The following is a 22,986-nucleotide window of genomic DNA, read 5'->3' on the forward strand; positions in this document are numbered from 1 at the left end:
TTTAATCTTTATTTTACAATTGCATATCATATGCATTGGAACAGTGAGCAAGAATGGCTGTAGGAAAAACTATCTAAATAGAGTTAGAAAGATTATTAGTTACTACTAAGTACTATGATGGTCTATTTTTTAATTAAATAAAAAATAACCAGCAATAGAATATGGAATGCACTAGAAGGATTCAAGCTTTATACTTCTGATAGTAATTTTGGAAAGATTATAGCTTTAATGCTATAATGAGAACTAATTTTATCAGTAGGCAGAATTGTATTACAGAAGACTTGGATGTTCTCCATCTACCTCCAGGGACTTTTTAAAAAAATGAATGAATAGGTATAACTTACTTTACTAAATTCCTTCTTACAGTTTTGAATACCAGTACAATGACACAAACCAAATTTTATTTTGAAAAATGCCGGATAAGAACATACAACTTCTTGAATTAAAATCAGACCAAAATAGTTGTATGGGAAACCAATGTGAGCAATTGTATTTATTAAGAGTGTTAATAACATTAAAGAACCATGGTAATGTCTTTGATGGAGGCACAATCAAAATGTGGAATCCCAAACTGAAGGGGAAGTAGTTATGAGTAGTGATCGGTAGAACTTGACTTTTTTCTGAAATGAGATGGGAATTGAATGAAGAGAGAATTTTGGGAAGAACCCTCCAGACTTTGAACTGAGACTATTGAAGGGATGACCATCAACTCTTGGATGAAAGGAGGATGAGAATCTATCAAGAAATGTGTAGGTGACTGGGAGATTAGTGAGTGAAAGATGATGGGTAGAGACTGTGAAGAGAATTAAATCAAGTGTTCTGATTCCTGTGTTTAACTTGGAGGGCCACTGAGAATCAAAGTTGGTCAGCAAGGGTGCATATGAATTTGTATGAATAATTTTTTTTATCCACTATTGGGATGTGGAGATCACTGACAAAACCACCATTTATTGTCCATCCATAAGTACCCGAGGGAAGACTGTGGTGAGTGGCCTTCTTGAAATTCTGCCATCCATAAATCGTGCATTCTATGTGGTCCACCTGATGGAGTACAGATACCAGTGTTTTAGTGTAAAGGCCAGCAAAGGAAGCATTGGAATGAGGAAGTTGTGTAAAAGTGGATGAAGATTTCAGTCACAGTTGAAGCAGTGTCACAGAGGTCAAATCAGGTTGTCTTGTGACGCAAAAGATATGGGGATCAAATGCACTAAAAAAAATGTGAAGAGTCCAGTTCTGCTTAAAGTGGTGTCTGTGGCTTGAGGATAGATTCAGTGACACATACAGAAGTAGTAGACAATGTCAAGTTTAGTGGCTTCAACCTTCCCACAATTTGACTGAAAGAAATTCAGTCTCAACTGAGGTTGCATTTGGAAAGGTACTTGGATAATAGAGGCAGTGGAGCAGTCAAGAGAGCAGGAGGTTGGCAGCATATATGGAGAAACTGGACCCTTTCTGCAGATGAAATTATTAAGTGGTAACCTATAGATCAAGGTACAAAGGCTGAATCCTTAGAAGATTGCAGAAGGAAGACTGCAGAGAAGTCAGAGTTGGAGAGGCCCTGCATGTGATTGGAAAATTCAATTAAACTTAACAGAGTGGGAGGAGCAGTCTTGGAGGAGGATGGTTTGATGATCCATGCCAAACGCTGCAAGGTAGGTAAAATATCATTGAAAGAAAAATGCAAAAACATACAAGATGAGGGGAGAAAAACAAAGAGAGTGGGGGAGAGGGATTTTAAGTTGGAAGGGTTCTGATTAGCAAGGGGTGGATAAAGTCCATTCCCACTGTTGAGTGCACACTAGCTGAAAAGGGTTTTCCAACTGAGTCCAGCTTCCCTCCACTAGGTGTGAAGACTTGTAGGTTATGAAACATCAAGAATAGCTCTAACTACAAGACAAATGCTTCCATTGCCTTGGCAGAAATCTGATGTTGGGAACATTCAGACTTCTTCAGCAGAAAAGCCAGCCGTATTTGATATTACAGGCAGTCCCCAGGTTACGACAGGGAGAACTGTTTGTAACCCGAACTGTTCATGAGTCGGAAATGAATAAAAACAGTGCTTGGGAGAGGAATGCAGAAACATCTGTGATGGGAGAGCCAGCAGGCACGGGAAGAGCGGCAGTCGGCCCTCCTTACTGACTGAGTGAGCAAGTGAGTCTGTTCAGTGCTCCCAGTTCTGCTTGGCTCGACCCATCACCCAATTGTTGCAGCTCGGAGGAGAGGGGGTGGGGAGAGAAGGCACGTGGAATACCCTGTTCCTTCCTGGTCGAAGACGCCTGCAGGTAACATATCCATCCCGCCAGTCTCCCAGATGCTCATTTGTATATATGTGGTGTTCATAAGTCGGGCATTCTTAACCTGCGGAGGACCCACTTCGAGATTCATTTCATTATGCAAACAGATATTTAACAGTATAAGATAAGATATCTTTATTAGTCACATGTACATCAAAACACAGTGAAATGCATCTTTTGTGTAGGGTCTTCTGGGGGCAGCCCGCAGTATAACATATTGGTTGGGGCTCTGGTTTCCTCCCACATTCCAAAGATGTACGAATTAGGAAGTTGTGGGCATGCTATGTTGGCGCCAGAAGTGTGGCGACACTTGCAGGCTGCCTCCAGAACACTCTACACAAAAAGATGTATTTCACTGTGTTTTTCGATGTACGTGTGACTAATAAAGATTTCTTATCTTATAATCCATGCTAGTATCAATGTACAAGTGGAAATGGATTGTCGGACAAGTACTTGTGGAATTAGATCAGTACTCCAATGGTTGCATGTTCAGATCCTACCGTAGGAAATTGGAAAAAATGAGTTAGTTTAATCCAGTGATATGTGGCCTGATACCAAAATAATGATGATATTGCTAAATTGACATAAAAAGCCAACTTTTTCACCAACATTCCTCTGGCAATGGGACTTACCTGGTCCAGTTTATGTCTGACTTCAGTTCCACTTGATGTGTTCAGCTGTCAGCATCCTGACCTTTGATATCACTGATAAACTGCAGTGTTTTAAGAACACGTGAATAAATAAGAGAGAATAAATAACTAAGCGGGTGAGGAATTGTACCTCTCTGTCATCATGACGCAACAGCAAGCTAGATTCTAAGTTGCTTGGTTTTCTGACAGATTCAGGAATTATGGAAGATATTTCAAAAATCTAGTCCAATCTATGTAACCCACTTCTTTATTGTATTTGGCTATATCTTGGCAAACAAGACTGAGTGGGTGAGCACCATGTTTTTAGAAAAGTTAAAATCAGCTTTAACTTGTCAAACAGCTTGACTGGACCAAGGGCAGTTCCAGAACAAAACCTGATGCCAGATATACAGGCAACTGGTTGCTCCTTCAGAGTCTTCTTTGATGTGATTGGTTGTAAATAATACAATGTATTATTCAGGTACCACTCAAATGGGCAAAAATAATAGAATTAATGAACTGAGGAAATGTTTTTACCTTCAACGTAACTTTGGTTGCCTAACTCCCTTCTTTCAGTGGGCCATTTGTTTTTCTTGAATCAAAGTTTGGTTGCACCATCTTCTTGGACTAATTTGTAAAAGAAAATTAAATGCAAAGTTTGGAATGCAGACTTATGGCAGCCTTACGGGCAATGTGCCTGATTGAAGTTTGTGATCAAAGCAGCAGCGGTTGAATGGACACAAAATTGGTTGAGGTTCAGAACACAATATTGGTTGTGCTTTGGGTTGGAGGGAAGTAGGTTGTGTTCCCCAGGGTTGTCAGAAGTCTATTTTCAAAATTTGCAGGTCTGCAAGCATAACTATATAATAAGTGGTGAGTTGGATAGTAACAGACTTCAGGAAAGAAGGGTCATTCTCATGAACATGAAACTTAAGGGTGAAATGAGTCATTTTGGAAGAATGAATGACACCCAATATAAGCTGAGTGGTACAATTTTAAAAGTCATACACTGTGATGTATGTATAGAAGTCCTGGAAATTGGCAGGACAAATTGACAATGCAGTTTTAACAAAGCACAAGATCCTTGGCTTCATGACTAGAAGTGAGGAGCAGAAAAATAACAAAGTTATTTTAAAGTTTTTAAAACATTGGGTAGGTTTTGCCCAGTGTAGCCAGTCCTGGATACAACACTTTAGGAAAGCTATCAAGGTCATGGAGTGGCAATGTACTGGTGTGATACCTGAGCTGAAAGACTTTGGTTACATGGAGAGACAGAAAAACTAAGATAGCAGGGATTAATGGGATATTTGATAGAAGTATTTTAAAATTCATGCAGGATGTAGAAAGGGTAAATGAGGAGAAAATGGTTCTTGTGGCAAAAAGTTAGTTAACTAGAAAATACATATTTAAGGCAATTAGGGAAATACATGAGGTTTCTTTCCATGCGGCAACTTGTTGGGATCTGCAATACACTGCTTGAAAAGGTGATGGAAGTGAACTCAATAATAACTTTCAAAAGGGAATTGGATCAGCACATGAAGGGGAAGACTGTACAGGCATCTGGGAAAGATTGCAGGCTACTGGAGCTAATTGTATATCTCATTTGAAGAATTAGTGTAGTTTTGATGAACCAATTGCCTTCCTCCTATGCTGTGTCATTCTATATTTCGTGACTCATTTTTTTCCCTTAGAAGCATATCTCAGTAAAGTTAAGTCTTCGGTTAGAAATAGTTTTCTAATTATTGGACTGAAACCAATAATTGGTCAGGTTTCGAAACATAGAGTATCTTTAAGATTGTTTGTTGCTCTAGATTCCAGCATCTGCAGTCTCTTGTGTCTCTCGCTTTACTCAGGGCGTGATTCTGAGCTACTGAAATGGTAGTGGTGACATGGTCTGGTCACATCTCATGGACATTGCTAGTGGGCTTGACAGGAAATGAGTAGGCCTATCAGTGTGCAAGACGAGAAGACTGCAAGTCATGTGGGTATACAAGGTGATTGAAGGCAGGTATTCACAAACTAAACAGGAGTATCTGGAACAACCATGCTTTGTGGTAAAATCTTATTTTAAACTCAGTTTTTAAAGGTGCTACATAGCTTTCCCTTTAAGAAAAAAGTCAAAAACCCATAGTATAAAGTACAAAGTAATGATATGGGAGACATACAGCTTTAATACACTCACTCAAAAAAAACTTGGTGTAATGGAAGCCATGAGATAGTTCAAGTCCTCAAAGAAGCTAGAGGCTGATAGAGAAGATAGTCCTGTACACCTTGACATAATGGAGGCAGAAGCTAAAGAAATGGAACTAGGACTGCTCAATGATATCTATAACATATCTGAAGGGTGTAATAAATATAACATATGTATGTAGATTGAGAAAACAGCTCCAAAAATATATATGGGTATCATTGCAAGTTGTTCTGTGATGGGCTTAGATGTGTATTGGGAATATTTTTACCATTTTCCAGTGACAGCAACCAAAATAGTGTTGTGCATGTTCTCAAGGGACATTCAGAGTCATGGGTGCGAAAGACTGGCTGGTATTGGTAGGGTCCAGTCACCCTTTGTAGTTATGGTCTATGAGGATATACCGGTGATCTGGGAGTGGACTGGATCAGGTTGCTCAGACTGTGTTATTCAAAGGCCTAGGCCATCGAGAGGATCCTGAAGCAAAATACTCTCTTATCAGGTGGGCATGGTTGGTACAGAAAGGTCTCAGTTAGCAAATGCTGGGTGGGAAGGTCCACAGGCTGCAGCTTGACTGAGATAACAAGAGGAAACAGTGAAAGATAAAGCAATTGAGAATTTGCAAAGCAATATCTCAAGGAGTGGCCAACAAGTTAATGCCTTTGGAAGAAGAGCAGCCTTCCCTCCAGTAATGCATTCAAGCAAACTAAATTGAGTCATCTGGTTCATCTGGTATGTTCACAAGGAAATACCTGATCTTCAGCAGATTCCATAGCTGTCATCAGCTTAATAGATTTCATATTAGAACTCCAGCCATTTAGGGCAGCACACTGGTGCAGCTAGTGGAGCTCCTGCCTCACTGCTCCAGCAACCCAAGTTAAAGTGTTACCTCATGGTGTCTGTGAGGAGTTTGCATGTTCTTCCTGAGACCATGTGTGTCTTCCCCCATGTATTCTGGTTTCCCCCAACTCCCCAAAGACATATTGTTTGGTAGGTTTGTTGGCAACTGTATATTGGTCATAGTGTGTAGGTGAGTGGTAAAATCTGAGAGGAGTTTATGAGAATGTGGGGAGAATGGATTACAGAGAAAAGTAGTGGTGAATGTCATTGCTCTGTGAGCTGGCATAGACTCAATGTGCCAAACTGGCTTCCAATGTCATTAGGAGATTTGGTACAAGAGCAATACAATACTTTGGAGTAGAAAGTTAAAATGTAGTCCTGGGAGACTCAATGAAGGAAAAGAAAGTGTTAAAGGAGTATCAAGCTAACCGGAGAGAAACTGATGAAGGTGCACAGCAGGGAAGGTAGCCTGGAAAATACATGCAGGAAAATCTTACAGGCAAAATGGAAGATGCCATTAATATTAGAGCTCATGCCTCTCAAGCTGGTGTAGAATCCTGGGGTAAAAATAGAAAGGCTGTAGATTTTCAGATTCCCAGTATCGGCAGATTTTTGCTTTTCAAGATTTGGTATGTTGCTTTTATAGAATTTGAGAATGAAGTGTCTGCGGTATCAGTATTAGACTGGAACTGTGGTACAGAAGTGAAGTGTCATTCCATGGTTTTCCCTGTTGTGGACATTAAAGTTAAGGTAACAGACAGAAAACATAGCAGGATTTGAAGATGCTTACTGCAGATGAATTGGCATGATACAATCTTTGAGGGTGATTCTGAAGACTTATCATTGAGAATGACTTCAGTGGAGATGACACAAGATGGGGAACATGGTGATATAAGGTATCCAACTAGAACAGTGAGCAGCACCAGCCAAAGCCACATGCAGAGACACCAAACACCAAGGCATCTTGGCTGGAAACAGGTCAAGTGTGCCATGAATTCCTAATATAAATGCAATGAAGAAAGCACAATTGAAGCACCAAATTTGAAGGAAGGCTTGGATAAGAACTTGAACAGCAGTGGTTGGCAGATCAAGGAAGCCGATGGAAATAGCAGGTCGTGGACGAGGCCAATCTAGGTATACATACTGCCAGTGCTGGCAGTATGTATGCCTATGACAACAATAAACTTGAACTTGGAAACATGCGATAGAATCAGGACTGGAGAGAAGTCTACACTCTGAAGTCTGATTGTTCAAGATGTTGAAGACACAGGTGAAGTAAGAGATGATTGATGAGAAAACAAAGTCTTAAGAAACTGTGGTGGGCATTATTCAGGTTATCTATCAGTGTTGCCCAGAGAACTCAAAATGGAGAAGAAGATCCACAGAAGAAATGATAACCAAGCTTAAGGTTATCAGTGTCATTCAAAATTAGGTCAGCAATCTGTGTATGGGTCCTCTTGGTGTGCTGTCACCCCAGCACAGCAGTACAGTGTGTGAAGTGTCCCGGAGGCACAAGCTTTGAAAGAGAAAGAAATATATAGTTTTATGGAAAAGGCTAAAATGATAACAAAAAAAGAAACTAGGAGAAACAAGGTTTGGGAATGAGAAGAGAAGGAAAGTCATCATGAAAGCAAAGTCAAGAAGGTGGAGTGCGCTAAAAGATGACCAAAATAGAGACTGTTACCAATGTATTCAAGATATTTAGTAGTGCATTAAACGTATTGTAAAACTGTATTTGATGCAGTTAGTAATGAGCATTATTGGATGTTTGTCAAGATATGTGTAGACAGTGTATTGCATATAGTGTATTCAATTACGGAGAAAATAATGTCACAGTTATAGAGATGTAAAGTGCAAACTGTCGTGATCTAAAATTTTTAGATCAAGTTTGTATTTGACTGTATATTATGGGTTTCTTACTTTTTTGTTAAAGGGTAAACTGTATTGCATCTTTAAAAAGAGTTTAATATGTGATTTTTACCATAATGCATTGTTGTTCTTGATGCTGCTTTTATTTTGTGACTATCTGCCTTCAATAAAAGATGTTTTGCTGTTAGCTCCGTGAATGATCTACCGAGTGATAGTACAGTAAAAGTTCTGTTATACACCATTTGCCAGACTTGACAAGTTGTAGTTAAGATACCAGTTAACCTGGTGTTGGCTCGTGTTCTCCCTCACAGCTATCTAGGTGTCTGTCTAGGCTTCATTGAATTGGGTGATCACAGCAATTTGCTTAGCTATTTGCAAACCCCTGCCTGAAATAAACAGCCAAAGTTTTACTAAGAGACAAGGCACTGTTAAAGCAGATTAAAAATGGGACAAGCGTTGGGCTGCCATTGTATCAGAGGTGATTTTTCCTTCACGCAACCACCCTTCCCCTCTCTGTGCTCCCACCAGTATTATTCCCAGGGTTTAAACATTCTCCGGGTTGTTGGTCCTGCAACCACTGGAAGTGGCACACATTGGCTGCTCGTGGGGAAAATGGGCTCTGTGGAATCAGCACAGCCTAGATGAGCATTTCTTTACAGCTTGGGTAAGTACTGCAATTAATATAATTCAAACTGCTAAAACATGCATTGACAAACTGCAGAGGAGAGCAGATTGTATCTTTAAATTGATATGTGATTTATTTTCTGGATGAATGCTATATCCTTTGGTGAGAAATGTTTGGGAATAATTTGGCAGGCAGCAGAGCAGAAGCAAAAAAACTTGGTTGGTAAGTTTTGATTTGTCTTGTCTCATGATCTTCCCCTTGGCTTTGGCAACAAGCAGCTATGTTAACCGGGGACTCCATCCTATGGTAATAGATCATATTCTTGTGCTACTTTTGCTTGAAGTATTTAAAATATATCAGAAGTGTTCCTTTAAATGTACATATCTCCTGCAGACATTATTAACCCCACTGATCCATAGTTATGCAGCCTGTACCTATTAAATATTCATGGCATATAAGATTATAAACCAAATTTTACGACGGTTTGATCATTTGCCTTTTACTATGTAAATCATGTAATGCAAGGAGTGTTTCAAATGAATATAAAAATGAAGGCAAATTTTACCTATAAGTATAAAATACAGATCTTTGAAGATACCTTGCACTATGGTGCCTTACCTTTTTGTGTTAGGAATTGTATATCCTCGGAGACATGATATTCATAGTCTCAGTTGTTAAAGTGGTTAATCAACTCCAGTGATATTAGCCTAATTAAAGCTGTTTTATAATGTTTTGTAAAATAAATTGTTATATTCAAATGGCTTTTGTTACTTACAAATATTGTCACTTGCTGTATAGAAATAAGTGACATTACAACACACGTACATGATATAAGTAATACACTTTGAATATTTTTAAAAGTGCATTGTGATCTTTATTGAAATTCAATGTATTTAATAGAAATTCATTGCAATATATGTTTCGGCACAACATGGTGGGCCAAAGGGCCTGTATTGTGCCGTATTGTTCTATGGTTTTTTTATGTTTGGTAATGCTATAGGATATTTAATCAAGTTACTGACTTCCTAAATTTTCCAGGCATCCTCTGTCGATTGCTTTGATGGTTATTCATTTATTGCAGTTAGAATTTTGGAAAAATATATAATGTATTCTTTTAATTAAAAACAACTCGTTCCTGTTAGACTTTAAAATCTTTTCAATGATTTACAGGTCAGTAGTCTCTGTTTAACAGTTTTCTGAGACCCACAAGAAATGTTCATTTGGTTCTTAATCAGTCTGTGATCAATAGTGTTTTGATGATGACATGCCAGTCACCAAATTTGGTTCATTATTGTTGTTCAAAAAATTTATTTTGTTTGAAGTGGTTGGCAACTTAAAATTCCTTTTATTTGTCAGTAAATTTGCTGCACAACTCAAATCCCCGGAGGAGTTGTATCACAAGAGCCAGTGACTACATTTACTTTTCTGATGTTTTAACAAGATGCAATCCAGCATAAATTGACTGTTGACAAGTTCAAAGGAAGCTTTGTATTCTGCAGGAAATGTGAGCACAAACTAATTGTGGTCCCCTGTAATGCTAATTTAATAAGTTAATTTTGGTACTTTTAGTGGCATTTTTCAGTTACTAGCTAATAGAGGTATGGTAGTATAGAAGTTCAATTACTGGACCAGAGGCCAGCACTTTGCCCTGAGTTTGAATCCAAGCGTGGTAGCAGGGAAATTTAAGTATAAGTAATTAAATAAATGTGGAATGCATGGTTAGTATCAGTTATCCTGATCTTGAAGCTACCAAATTGTTGTAAAAATACATCTGGTTCACTAATATTCTTCAAGGGAGGAAACTTGCTGTCCTTGCCATTCTGACCAATACGTAATTGTCCTCTGAAATGGCCTAGCACTCCCCTTAGTTAAAAAAGACAACTACAGAAGGGTTACAGATGCTAGCCGTGCCAACCATATCAATACCTTGTGAATGAGTGAATAAAAGCAAATATTTTTTACATTAAATGAGACATTCTTGAAACAGACATGATTAGAAATTAATTTTCTTGTGTGAATTTGCAGGTATGTTAAATTATTAACTTTATGCTCACACGATCAATTCAGCAACGTGCTTTATCCTGTATTGTAAACTCTTTATTTATCTGTTCTAAGCAATACTGCTGTTTTTCACCTTAGCAGAAGATCTGGAAAATTATTAAAGTTACTAATTTCATTGTGAAGTAACTGTGTAGCCAGATGTGACAATTCGGCTACACAGTGGCAGCCCACCAGCAGGATAATACTATGTTGCACTGTCCCCTCATAACCCCATTTGAGGCTTATTTCCCTCCTTTAAAGTCCTCCCTATAATATGTAGTCAGCTGGTACCTGAAGCCTGAAGTGAAATGAGTCTCAGCATATTATAAAATGATATGTGTGTGGAGTACAACTGACTGCCTCATTTTCACCATGGACATCCAGTCCCTGTACACTTCCATTTCCCATCAGGAAGGCCTCAAGACTCTCCACTTCTTTCTTGATAACAGACCAAACCAGTTCCCCTCTACCACCACCTTCCTCCTCAGTCTGGCAGAATTGGTATTCACCCTTCTCTTTCGGCTCCTCCCACTTTCTCCAGACCAAAGGTGTAGCCATGGGCACTTGCATGGGGCCCAGCTATGCCTGCCTTTTCATTGGCTACGTGGAACAATCCATGTTCCAAACCTACACTGGTAATGCTCCCTGTCTCTTTCTCCACAATATTGACAACTGCATTGGTGCTGCTTCTTGCACCCAAGCAGAGCTCGTCAATTTCATCAACCACTACAAACTTCCACCCTGCCCTCAAATTCACTTGGTCCTTCTCCAACAATGCTCTCCTCTTTCTTGGTCTCTCTCTCTTTCCATCTCTGCTCTCTCCGTGACTCCCTTGTCCACTCATCCCTCCCCACCGATCCCTCTCCAGGAATTTATCTCTGCTAAGTGTCACACCTGCCCCTACACCTCCTCCCTCACCACCATTCAGGGACCTAAACAGTGCTTGCATCAATGTCATTTATTGCACCCAGTGCAGCCTCCTTTACATTGGTGAGACCCGATGCAGATTGGGGGATCGCTTCGTCGAACACCTGCGGTCCCTTCACCGTAACAGCCAGAATCTCCCAGTGGCCAGCCATTTCAATTCCACTTCCCATTCCCACATTGATATGTCTGTCCATGGCCTCCTCTACTGCCAATTCGAGGCTAGATGCAGATTAGAGGAACAACATCTGATATTCCATCTTGGCAGTCTCCAACTTGACAGTATCAACATAGATTTCTCTAACTTCAGGTAACTACTCCCCTCTTCCCCCCCTCTCTTTGTTTTCCCTTATCCCTCTGGCCCCTTTACCCCTTCTCTTTCCCCTCTCCCATTCTCACGATCTGCCCATCACCCACATCTTCCCCCCGTGGGTCTCCACCTCCTTCCCTTTATTCCATGGTCTACTGTCCTCTCCTATCAGATTCCATCTTCGTCAGCCCTTTGCCTCTTCCACCTATCACCTCCCAGCTTCTCGCATCATTCCCACTCCCCCCCCCCCACCTACCTATCTTCCCCATCTTACTCGGATTCACCTATCACTACCAGCTCATGATCTTCCCCCTCCCCCCATCCTTTTTTTTTCTGGATTCTGCCCTCTTTCTTTCCAGTCTTGAGGAAGGGTCTCCACCCAAAACATCAACTGTTCATTTCCCTACATAGATGCTGCCTGACCTGCGGAGCTCCCACTGCATTTTATGTGTGTTGCTCCATGTTCCAGCATCTGCAGTCTCTCTTATGTCTCCAGTAGTGGTGGAGGGGTGTTTTGCTGATGACAGGTCTGTGACCAGTGTTGTTCCACAAGGATCAGTGCCAGGACCTCTGTTGTTTGTTATATTAATGAAAATCTAGGTGGTCTGATTAGTAAGTGGTGGAAAAGACACAGCAATGTATAGATCAGTTGGAAATTTGTGTGGAGAACTGGCAGATGGAGGTTAATGTGGACAAGTGTGAGATAATGCATTTTGGAAGACCAAATCCAAGAGGAAAGTATATAGTCAATGCCAGGCTACTTTGGAGCATTGATGTACAGAGGGATATTGGGGTGCAAGTCCATAGCTCCTTGAAAGTAGAACCACAAGTCGGTAAAGTGGCAAAGAAGGTGTACGGCATTCTTGGGGCATTAAGTATAAAAGGTGGCAAGTCATGTTGCAGCTGTATAAAAGTTTGGTTTGGCCACAGTTGAAGTGGTATAAGCAGTTATGGTCACCACAGTATAGGAAGAATGTGGAGGCTTTGGAGAGGGTGCAGAAGAGGTTCACCAGGATGTTGCCTGGATTGGAGTGTATTAGCTATAAAGAGGTTGGATAAACTTAGATCGTTTTCTCTGGAGTGTTGGAGTCTGAGGGGCGACCTGATAGAAGTATGTAAAATTATGAGAGGCCTAGATAGGGTAGATAGTCTTTTGCCCAGGGCAGCAATGTCAAATACTGGAGGGCAGAGGTTTAAGATGAGAGGGGGAGAGTTTAAAGGAGATTTGCGAGGCAAGATTTTTTTACACAAAGAGTGGTAGGTGCCTGGGATGTGCTGCCTGGGGAGGTGGTTGAAGCAGATTATGATAGCGATGCTTAAGAGTTGTTTAGACAGACACATGAACTGGCAGGGAATAGAGGGATATGGACCATGTGCAGGCAGATAGGATTAGTTTAATTTGGTATCATGGTCAACACAGACACAGTGGGCCGAAGGGCTTGTTCCTGTGCTGTACTTTTCTATATTCTTTGTTTTGTGAATTCTTGTAGGAAGCATTGTGGAAGAACGTATGGTCAAGTTAGCTGTGGGAACCTGTGGGCTTGTCGTGGACTCTAATCATACGGGAGTTGGAACAATGGGCTGACAATGCAATTCATCTGTTTTGCACTATTGTTGAAGGCAAACAGTATGTCTGTGTTCTACTTAGGGAGAGACAAGTGGGAGAATAAAGAGCTCACTCTGGCAACCAGATAAAATGCTAGTTATTGGATATAGAGCAAAAGTTTTTTGGGATCTCTAAGCAATAAAAGTAAACATTGTTTAAAGGTATATGAAAAATTATCAAATAACTGATATTAGAAAACTATGATAGAGAGATCTTGGAGATCACAGCAGATATAATAAATAGTGCCATCGCACTCCCACTCTTACCTTTCTGCCCGTGGCTGCCTGCCCTAATCAACAATGCACACTTGAGGAACAACACATCTTTTATCTGGGTACGTTGCAGGCTTCAGGACTCAAAATCAATTTCTCCAACTTCAGGTAACTCATTTTCTAGCCTGTAGTAGAACTGGCCACTTCTGCTGTAATATTGGCTCAGTTTTTTTTCCCCATTAGTACAGCCTGACCTGCTGATCATGTCCCTCAGCCCTGCTATTAGCTGCATATAAAACAAAGAAACAAATTCATCCCCTTACTACCTCTGTAAACCCATTTGACCTAATGGCTCTCCCCCTCTGTAATCCCTTTGCCCATCCTTCCTTCCTACCACCATCTCTCCAACTGAAAACTACCTTTACTACATCTCTTTCCCAGTTCTGATGAAGGGTCTTCGACCTGAGACATTAACTCTGCTTCACTTTCCATTGATGCTTTCTGACCTGTTGTTTCCAGTATTTTGTTTTAGTTCAGGGATATGTCTTAATGCATCGTATTATGGAGGGATGAACAGTTACAAAATGGGACCTGTTTTCTTGCCAGGTTCCACTCCATCAGTAATGAATCACAGAATGTGATTATGATGATTTTTAACCATAATCGTGATTCCAACGTTGTGCCATTCCTGTTTCAGTATGCTTCTTAATAGGAACAGGGAACATTGCTCCGAGTTGATCCCAGTCAGGAAGTATATGTTAATGAAGTAATGTCTTGACCACGTATTTAAGTCAGCATTTTGAAAATTGTTGTTTGTATGGAAATGCTTTCATAATTGACAACACTGTTTGAACCCGGTCATTGACTTCCCCATTTTAGTGGAAAACAAGGCTGTGTTCACAAACATATTTGCTGAGTTTCAGAGCACTAATAAGAGCGGCTGTTAGCGGATCACTTTCTGTCAACTGTGTTAGGTGTCTGTCCCTTTGAGAGTGTGAAACAGAGGAGGAAAGAGCATGAAGAAGCTGCTACTTTACATTTTACATGTACAACATTAACAGATTTACTATTCCCCAATCACTGTTACAATCTTTTAGCTTTTCAAAGTGCTGTAATTTGATTAGTAGGTTATAATTGGAACAGATTTGCTGTGAGGATTACTCAGGGTTTTTAAATATTGCAAGAATGTAGCGTGAATTTTAATGAAAGGCAACAGGGATCAGTGTATCCTTTCAAGTGACAGATCACCGTATCTGAGTTTAGAAACTGAGCATTTCAAATAATAGTATTTAATAAGGCTTTATTAAATACTCTTCATTTCCTCAGAACATCCCAAAATGTTTTACAGAAAATTAATTAATTATTAGTTAATGAATAAGTAAGAATCATTAAGAATTAGTGTGGTTATTAGTGATTGCAGGCAAACATGTTGTACAAAGTGAGGTACAATAGATAAATAACCTTAATAGCTGTATTGGTTGTGTTGAATGATGGGCAATTGTTGTCCAGACCCAGCAAGAAAATTCCTTTGCTTTTCTTGAAATGGTCTTGTGGGATTTTTTTTATCAATAATCTAAACTATCTCAACATCTGAGCCAAAGGATAATGTCTTTGCCAGTAAAAGACACCCTTGTTGCTGCACTGAAGTGTCAGTCTAGGTTGTGCATTCAGCCCCTGAAATAGGACTACTTGAACATAGAGCCCATAATTGCTGGGCAGTGATAATTCCGACAAGGGTTTGAGTAATGAACACCCCTCCCCTCCCACTCCATGATATTCAAAGGCATTCTGGTCTTCAAGTCAAACACAGAAAAAGCTGAAGGTCAGGCAGCATCTGTGGAAGGAGAAACAGAATTAATGTTTCAGATCCAAGACCCTTCATCAGTTTTAGCAGTTTTATGGTTGTTGATGATTTCCACCATCTGCACTTTTTTTTGATTTCCATTATCTTCAAATCCTTGGGGATATCATTGACTTCATGGGATTAGAAATATAAATAGTATGGCTACAAGAGCAGGCCAAAGGCTAGCTGGTACATAGCATTTAATTCACCTTCTGACCTCCCACTACATTCCTGATTCTTCTATCTACAGGACACAAATTAGGAGTGTGATGAAATACCCACCATTTGCCTGGATAAATGCGGCTCTAATACTGCTTAAACAAGCTCATTGTTATCCAGAACAAAGAGTCCACTTGATTGCCATCCCATCAACTGCCTTAACTACTCATTCCCTTCCCACCAGCTTCAAGATGTGCTGCAGCAACTCCTGGTGATAGATTTAACAACACCTCAAGATCCTAGGACCTCCAAAGGCTAGACTATTAGTAGGTACATAAGAGCATCTCCACATCTACTTTCTTGTCCAAGTGGATATCATCCAGACTTGGAAGTAATTCTCTGATCGTTCATTGTGGCTGGGTCAAAATCCTGTAATTCCCTCCCAAACACCATTGGGTGGCTCATGCCATACATGGGTTGTGCCACCCAGTTATACTTTGTGCACCCACCACCCCATCCTTTTATCATTCACAGCTACATGGCTCCCACTGGTACCTCTGGCTTCTTAGCTGTGTTCATCATGTGAAGCAGAGCAGTCAGGGACATTTAAAAACGATTGATAATTTAAATAATTAAATTAAAAATGATCAAGCTAAAGTTAAAAGTTAACTCCTTCCCAGCCAAAATGTATTGAGCATTTTATGGCATCGGGAGTTGCTGCAGTGCATCTTGAAACTAGCGGGAAAGGAATGAATATTTAAGGGAATTAATATTTAAATTAATTGATTTGCCAACTGTAGCTGGTGTGAAGCTGTGGGGCCAGTTATGAAGTGTATTCAGCCTCTTGCCTGGTGTGGAATCACTGCTGGATGGTGGTGCTGAATCCAGCAATGGAATCAGAATCAGGTTTATTATCACTGACATATGCCTTGAAATTTGTCATTTTGTGGCAGCAGTACAGTGCAAGACATAAAAATTACTATATGTTACAAAAATAAATAGTGCAAAGGAGGAATAACAAGGTAGCATTCACGAGTTTATGGGCCGTTCAGAAATCTCACGCGGAGGGGAAGAAGCTGTTCCTGAAGCATTGAGTGTGGGTCTTCAGGCTTCTGTATCTCCTCCCCGATGGTAGTAACGTGAAGAGGGCATGTCCCGGATGGTGAGGGTCCTTAACGTGGCTGCTGCCTTCTTGAGGCACTGCCTCTTGAAGATGTCCTCAATGGTTGGGAGGGTTGTGCCCGTGATGGAGATGGCTGAGTCTACAAACTTCTGCAGCCTCTTTTGATCCTGCACATTGGAGCCTCCATATCAGGTGGTGATGCAACCAGTCAGAATGCTCTCCACCGTACATCTATAGAAATTTGCAAGAGTCTTTGGTGACATACCAAATCTCCTCAAACTCCTAATGAAGTGGAGCCATTGGCGTGCCTTCTTTGTGATTGCATCATTAGGTTGGGCCCAAGATAGATCCTCTAAACTGCTGACACTCAGGAACTTGAAGCTGCTTACGCTTTCCACCGCTGACCCCTCAGTGAAGACTGGTGTGTGTTCTCCCAACTTCCCCTTCCTGAAGTCCACAATCAATTCCTTGGTCTTACTGACGTTGAGTGCGAGTTTGTTGTTTGGACACCACTCAACCAGCCAATCTGTCTCACTCCTTTAAGTCTCCTCATCGCCATCAGCAGGAGGTCAGGACTGCTGCCATCTCACCTCTAGCTCGTTATACTTCTGTGCCACAGTGTGCAGGTTTATTGGTCTGGAATGTGCTGGTCTGCCCACTTCTGCTAGCCGGGTGTTTCTCCATGGAACTGCTGGTTTGCTGTCCATGTGATCTGGCACAGTGAGCCTTCAACGTGTGGACTGCCACACTCCAGGAAGATTGTTCAGCATCACTTCTCAGGAGCATTTGTGTATGGGCAATAATTGCTGGTCCTTCCAGTGACTCTCACATCAAATAGAATAAAATAAGTGCCATCATAGAATGTCCAACCCACTCAGACCATTGTGCCAGTGCTGGTTATTTGAATGAATCCCACTCTCCCATTCTGCCCCCATGACTATACACTTCTTCCTTACCCAGTTTTGCCAATTCCATTTGGGAAGGCACTATTGAAACTGCTTCTACCACCTATCAGGCACTCCATTTCAAACCATCAAAATTCAGTTCCTAAAATAATTTCTCTCATCTTTTTTTTGCATTTTGTTGAATGCAAGATTTTGCAAGGTGAAAATACTGTGGTATCCGACAAAAAGAAATTGGAAGCATAGAGAATAGCAGTTATTTGTAAGTTTAACGTTGCAATTCAAAGATCCTGTAGTCTATAAGTCTGTATGTGTTTTCCTTTTTTGAGTGCCCAATATTTCATTTTATGTCACCTCACTGTGACATATTATTACTTCAGAACAAACTGCACACCAGAGATTACAAAGCAGCTGAGACTTTGTCCCCCTATTGTTTAAATTGCAGCTGGAGAAAATGAGAGTCTTCAAATTGTGAGTCTTTTTTTTAGACATTTGATATATGCTTTGGGGAATTTCATCTGATTAGCTTCCTATTGTGAGCATGAATTTAAGATACTGCAGTCTGTAAGATAATTCAGTTTTGAAATATCAAAGTAGAAGTAGAATTTTCTATCAACCATTAGAAAAGTTAATTGACCCACAGTGCACGTCCTTTGGAAACTTATCAAACTGACATTGCTTCCTATTTCTCTACAAGGTGCATGCTATCTGAAAACTTGTGATCTGAATATATTAAGGAGTCTTGCAGACCTTCCTGCAAATGATTTGCCGTGATATGTGCTCCTGCTAATACCAAACAGTACCAAATGCAGGAAGTTACTGCATAACATAATTAAATGATTGCCTTCTCATCAGCCTGTTATTGAAAACTACAGGTACCAAAATAAAAGGTGTTGAAACTGAACTCATACAACAGTATTTTAAGAAGATAGTGACAATTTTTTTCCCAAACTGCACAGGCTAAATATTCACCAAGTTCACTTTAAGTTGTTGAGGAAAGTTTTAATGTGGGATGGGTGTGGAGGGGTGATGAAGACCCAGAAAAACATGGTTTTGACAGAAATCTGGCTTCAGTGTACTAATCACATTTAACCACATATCACTGCAGTGTGTTAAGCTGTATGTGAGAACTGTGCTCTCCCCCAACACCCTCTAAAGACAGGTGGGTTGTCATTGTCAGCATTTTAATTACTTAGCTGCAAAGAACTTAATGAGAGCTTGGAGAGTTAACTTGAACCAGACATGTTTCCTGGGCTTTCTGGAATTCACCAGCAGAAGCAAGGTGAGGATATAACAGCAGCTGAAGAGGCTCAGGGTAACATGTCACAACTTGGAAAGCTGTTTTCTGCCTGATTCCATGTTAGGGTTTGTTCACAGTGCATGGACTGAGAGCATTACTGTACATACTTTGGAGATTTGGAAGTCAAACCTGTACCTTGGAGTTCTGAACCATTATATGATCATGTGCACTGCTTATACTGTGTTGATTTGGACATTAGATGAAGGCTAAGATAACCATTAGCAACACTGACGGTAGAAGCTGCAATGGCAGCCTGCAGAGCTTGCACCAACAATATCCTGCTGCTCACAGACAAGAAACTTCAAAGGTGATGGAATCAGCACAGAATTGCAGCTCACAGGAGGTCATCCCTAGCACCCAGGGTCAAAAGATAGTGGATGAGTTCCTTAACATCAGTGTCTCTGGAGGATCAGATATCACATTAAGTAGAAGCAGACACGTTAGTTGTCTTAAAATAGTACACAAAATGTCTCTGCCTGTTGCCTCCTGCACTGCTAAATGAATCCATTGGTATTGGTGTTAGTTTATTATTGTTACATGTGCCGAGATACAGTGAAAAACTTTTGTTTGTCATCTAGACAAATCATGCCATAACTAATTACATCGAAGTAGTTAAAAAAAAACAGAATACAAAACTTAGTGTTGCAGTTACAGAGAAAGTGCAGCGCAGATAGACAAACCCAACAGAAGCTCAAGGAACAACACCCCACCTTTCATATGGGCAAGTTGCAGCCTTCCAGATTCGATATCAAATTCCCTAACTTTAGATAACAAGTTCTTTCTTCCTGTCTACCATTTCTGTCTGCCATCCTTTTTTTTTCCTCTGTATAGTCTGCCCTGATGGACATATCCCAGTATTCCAGAACCATATCAGCAACAAATTACAGATCCATAGTGGCTTAACCTTATCCCACTGACCATATATTTTCACTTTATCAGAGAAAATCCCTTTGGTTTAACTCACATTTCACTGCTACCTAGATGAGCTTATTCAGGCCTAATGAAGGTTCCCTCAGCTGAAATATTAACTGTTTTCCTTTCCACAGGTGCTACCTGACCTGCTTAGTATATCCAGCACATTCTATTTTCTGTTTTTATATTATGTTGGCTCAGTTTTTCTCGTCCTTCTTATATCAATCTAGCCTATCAGGCAGATCCCACCACCTTACCATTTAAAACTCATTGCACAGACCAATGTGCTGGTAACTACACCATTAAACCACCTTAACTCATCCTATCATAAACATTACCTTTATTCTACACATCCTCCTCCCACCTCCACCTTCTCACCTACTGAAAACTAATTAGCATCTCTCTCTTTCCCAGATCTAACAAAGGGTCACAGATCCTAAATGTTGACTGTTTTCTTTTTCCATGGATGCTGCCTGACTTGCTAAGTTTTTCAAGTATTTTCTCTTTTTCAGATTTCCAGCATCTGTAGTTTTTTTTTGATTTTCACACAGAATTATTTGACTTAACAGGGATACTTCCACGTTTCTTTTCTCTATCCTAGTTGATTCATCTTAACTGCATTCTCTGAGCATATTCCTCTATTCCTTTTACCCTGTATGCATTATTGTTGGCGATTATTGCTTTTCTATTATTATTATTATTGTTGACCCTCCTAATTTTGTGATATTCCCAAAGTAGTAGGTGGAGGTATGTCCTCCAGTGAAGGTCCCTAGTTGTGGTATATCTTTTAAACTCTCTCATTGCTTTCTTCCTATTTTAGCTGATTCTTGCATAAATTTCTGACCTGACGACTAAACTAAGTATGACAGCGCTGTATATATAAAATGTAAAAACTGTCCAAGCTGGCTTAGCATCCTTGGATAATCCTTGACTTCCATCAGGTATAGCTGCTTCCTTCACTTTCTATTGAATCTGTCATGGGCATGGATGGTCCTGATGTTCACATACTGTATGTTAGGATTACTGCATACAAATGAAACCTTAAACTTTTGTTGAAGTCTTCCTCCATTTTTTTTCCAATTTCTTAAAAATAACTTTAAATTTCAGCTTGAGGTATCATCCAAACAGGATGTTTATGTGTAGACATGCCAACTGTTATAGCTTAGGACAGCTTTTGCAATTTGTGTGAAGCATTTTTCTATTAAGACATTGCTTCATCTGTACTTTAAAGTTTGATGTGTTGAACTCACTTATGAATAACTACGATGTTGTAGCCATTACAGAAACTTGGTTGAGGGAAGGGAAAGACTGGTAGCTCAGCATTCCAGGTTTAGATGTTTCAGGCATGATACAGAGGGATGTAAAAGAGGTGGGGGGATTTGCATTACTGATTATGAAGTATGTCACAATTATATTTAGTGGGAACATCATGGAAGGCTCATCTAACAAAGCCATATGAGTAGAGTTCAGGCATAAGAAAAATACAGTCACTATGACGGGATTATAGTCTAGGCCTCCCAAAAGCCAGCGGGAGATAGAGGAACAGATATGCAAGGAGATCATGGAAAGGTGTAAAAACAATAGGGTTGCTGTAGTTTTTTATCAGAATTTTTTTTAGGTGCATTCAGATGGTTTGTTGAAACAATATGTAGAGAGTGCAGCCAGGGAAGAGGCCGGACTAGACCTTTTACTGTGGAATGAGCCTGGCTAGGTGATTGAAATTTCAGTGGGGAGGTGCATTTTAGGAATGGTGATTATAATTCTGCAGGTTTTAAGATAGTTATGGGTATGGATAAGATTGGTCCTTGGGTGAAAATGCTAAATTGGGGGAAAGCTAATTAGGCAGGAATCGAGGAAAGTAGATTGGGAGCAGCTGGAGGGCCTGTTCGTCTGCTGTACTCTTTTATCTTCTTTGTTCTAATAAAGTAACAAGATTGGGTTTACGTGGAGCATATTGTTCTGATTCCAACCAGATGTCCTGACATTCACAGCTTTCAGCCTTCTGTTGGAGATCCTCTATCCTGAGGGAAACTCCTTTCTGGAGCTATGCCCATTAGGCTTCTATTCCAATAAAATCTCTCTATAAAATTATATTTTAAGGGAAATTAAACTTTGCCTTTATGGATGATTAATCTGATTTCTATGAAAGGAAATAGCAGATTGTCACTCTTATTCTCTTAATGTTTAATGTTTCTGCTTCTCTTGTTGCACTCACACCTATGTGAAGTCCCTCAAAGTGTTTTTATTGTTGTTACTGATGGCTTTCTATTCTTGTTCTTTTTGCTTCAATGGGAGTAACTGTTTTGTCTGGATGGTGAGTTACTCATAAAATCATTGCAGAATAGAAGTATTTTGAAATAATAAATTTTTACAACACAGGTAATTGTCTTTTTTTTGAGGTGAAAAGTTTGTCCAATAACAACACCTCAAATAAATCTTCAAAGACCTAAGGAAATCTGTGTGAAATTAAGTTACTTTTTTCTAATGGAACAGTTCCAAATTTCCTTTATACATATCTCCCAAATTTAGGTGCTAAGGTTCAGACAGTACAAGGTGTGTAATTTATTGGACTATCTTTCTGAAACAGATTTGAATTGATTAATATTATAGTTTTATTTAAGACTTGTTCACATATGAATCTTGTCTGCATTTATCTATAAATTCATATCTATATTGCACAACTTAATTCTTTAGATAAGACATGAGGCTATAACTGATATAGGACAGAGCTGCCTAATCAACCGTTATTTAATAGCTTCAAAGATTTTTAAGTGATCACACTTGAAAATTATACTGAACAGATAACATTAGTGGTTGGTATGTTTCCAAGACATGCTTCCTCTGAATTTCTATAGGAGTGTGACAGATGACTTGGAAAAAAGGCTAGGAGCCAGATATGCTGAGAAATACCTTTGCACAGCCCGGACATATTGTCATGTGCGACAGGTTGACAATACAGTGGTTACAGATCTATCTTTCCCTGCTTACTCTAGATTTCTTAAAGGAGGTCCATTAGAAATGGATGGCTAAGAATGTGCCTTATATCCATGTCTAATTACGCAGTCAAGCCTTGGAATTATTGGCTGTTTGATCCAGCAGAATTTTTGTTGGCATAAACTATATTATGTTTCAGATTGGAACTTCGGTTCATAATTCAAACAAGTTTTTGCTGCTACATTGACAGAGGAAAACTGGTTGGCACAAGTCAAA

At 39.9% G+C, this 22,986-nt stretch overlaps 1 protein-coding gene across 1 annotated transcript in view; it reads left to right on the forward strand.

Annotated features, from left to right (window-relative positions):
• Nucleotides 1-18,806: 18,806 nt before the first annotated feature.
• Nucleotides 18,807-22,986, forward strand: part of LOC127576271 (von Willebrand factor D and EGF domain-containing protein-like) — a 199,871-nt gene continuing 195,691 nt past the window's right edge. The window contains exon 1 of the mRNA XM_052026761.1: nucleotides 18,807-18,879. Coding sequence (XP_051882721.1) covers nucleotides 18,807-18,879 — 73 coding nt within the window. The remainder of the gene's footprint in view (nucleotides 18,880-22,986) is intronic.

The sequence above is a fragment of the Pristis pectinata genome, chromosome 1 (genome assembly GCF_009764475.1).
Source record: "Pristis pectinata isolate sPriPec2 chromosome 1, sPriPec2.1.pri, whole genome shotgun sequence".
Lineage (NCBI taxonomy): Eukaryota > Metazoa > Chordata > Chondrichthyes > Rhinopristiformes > Pristidae > Pristis > Pristis pectinata.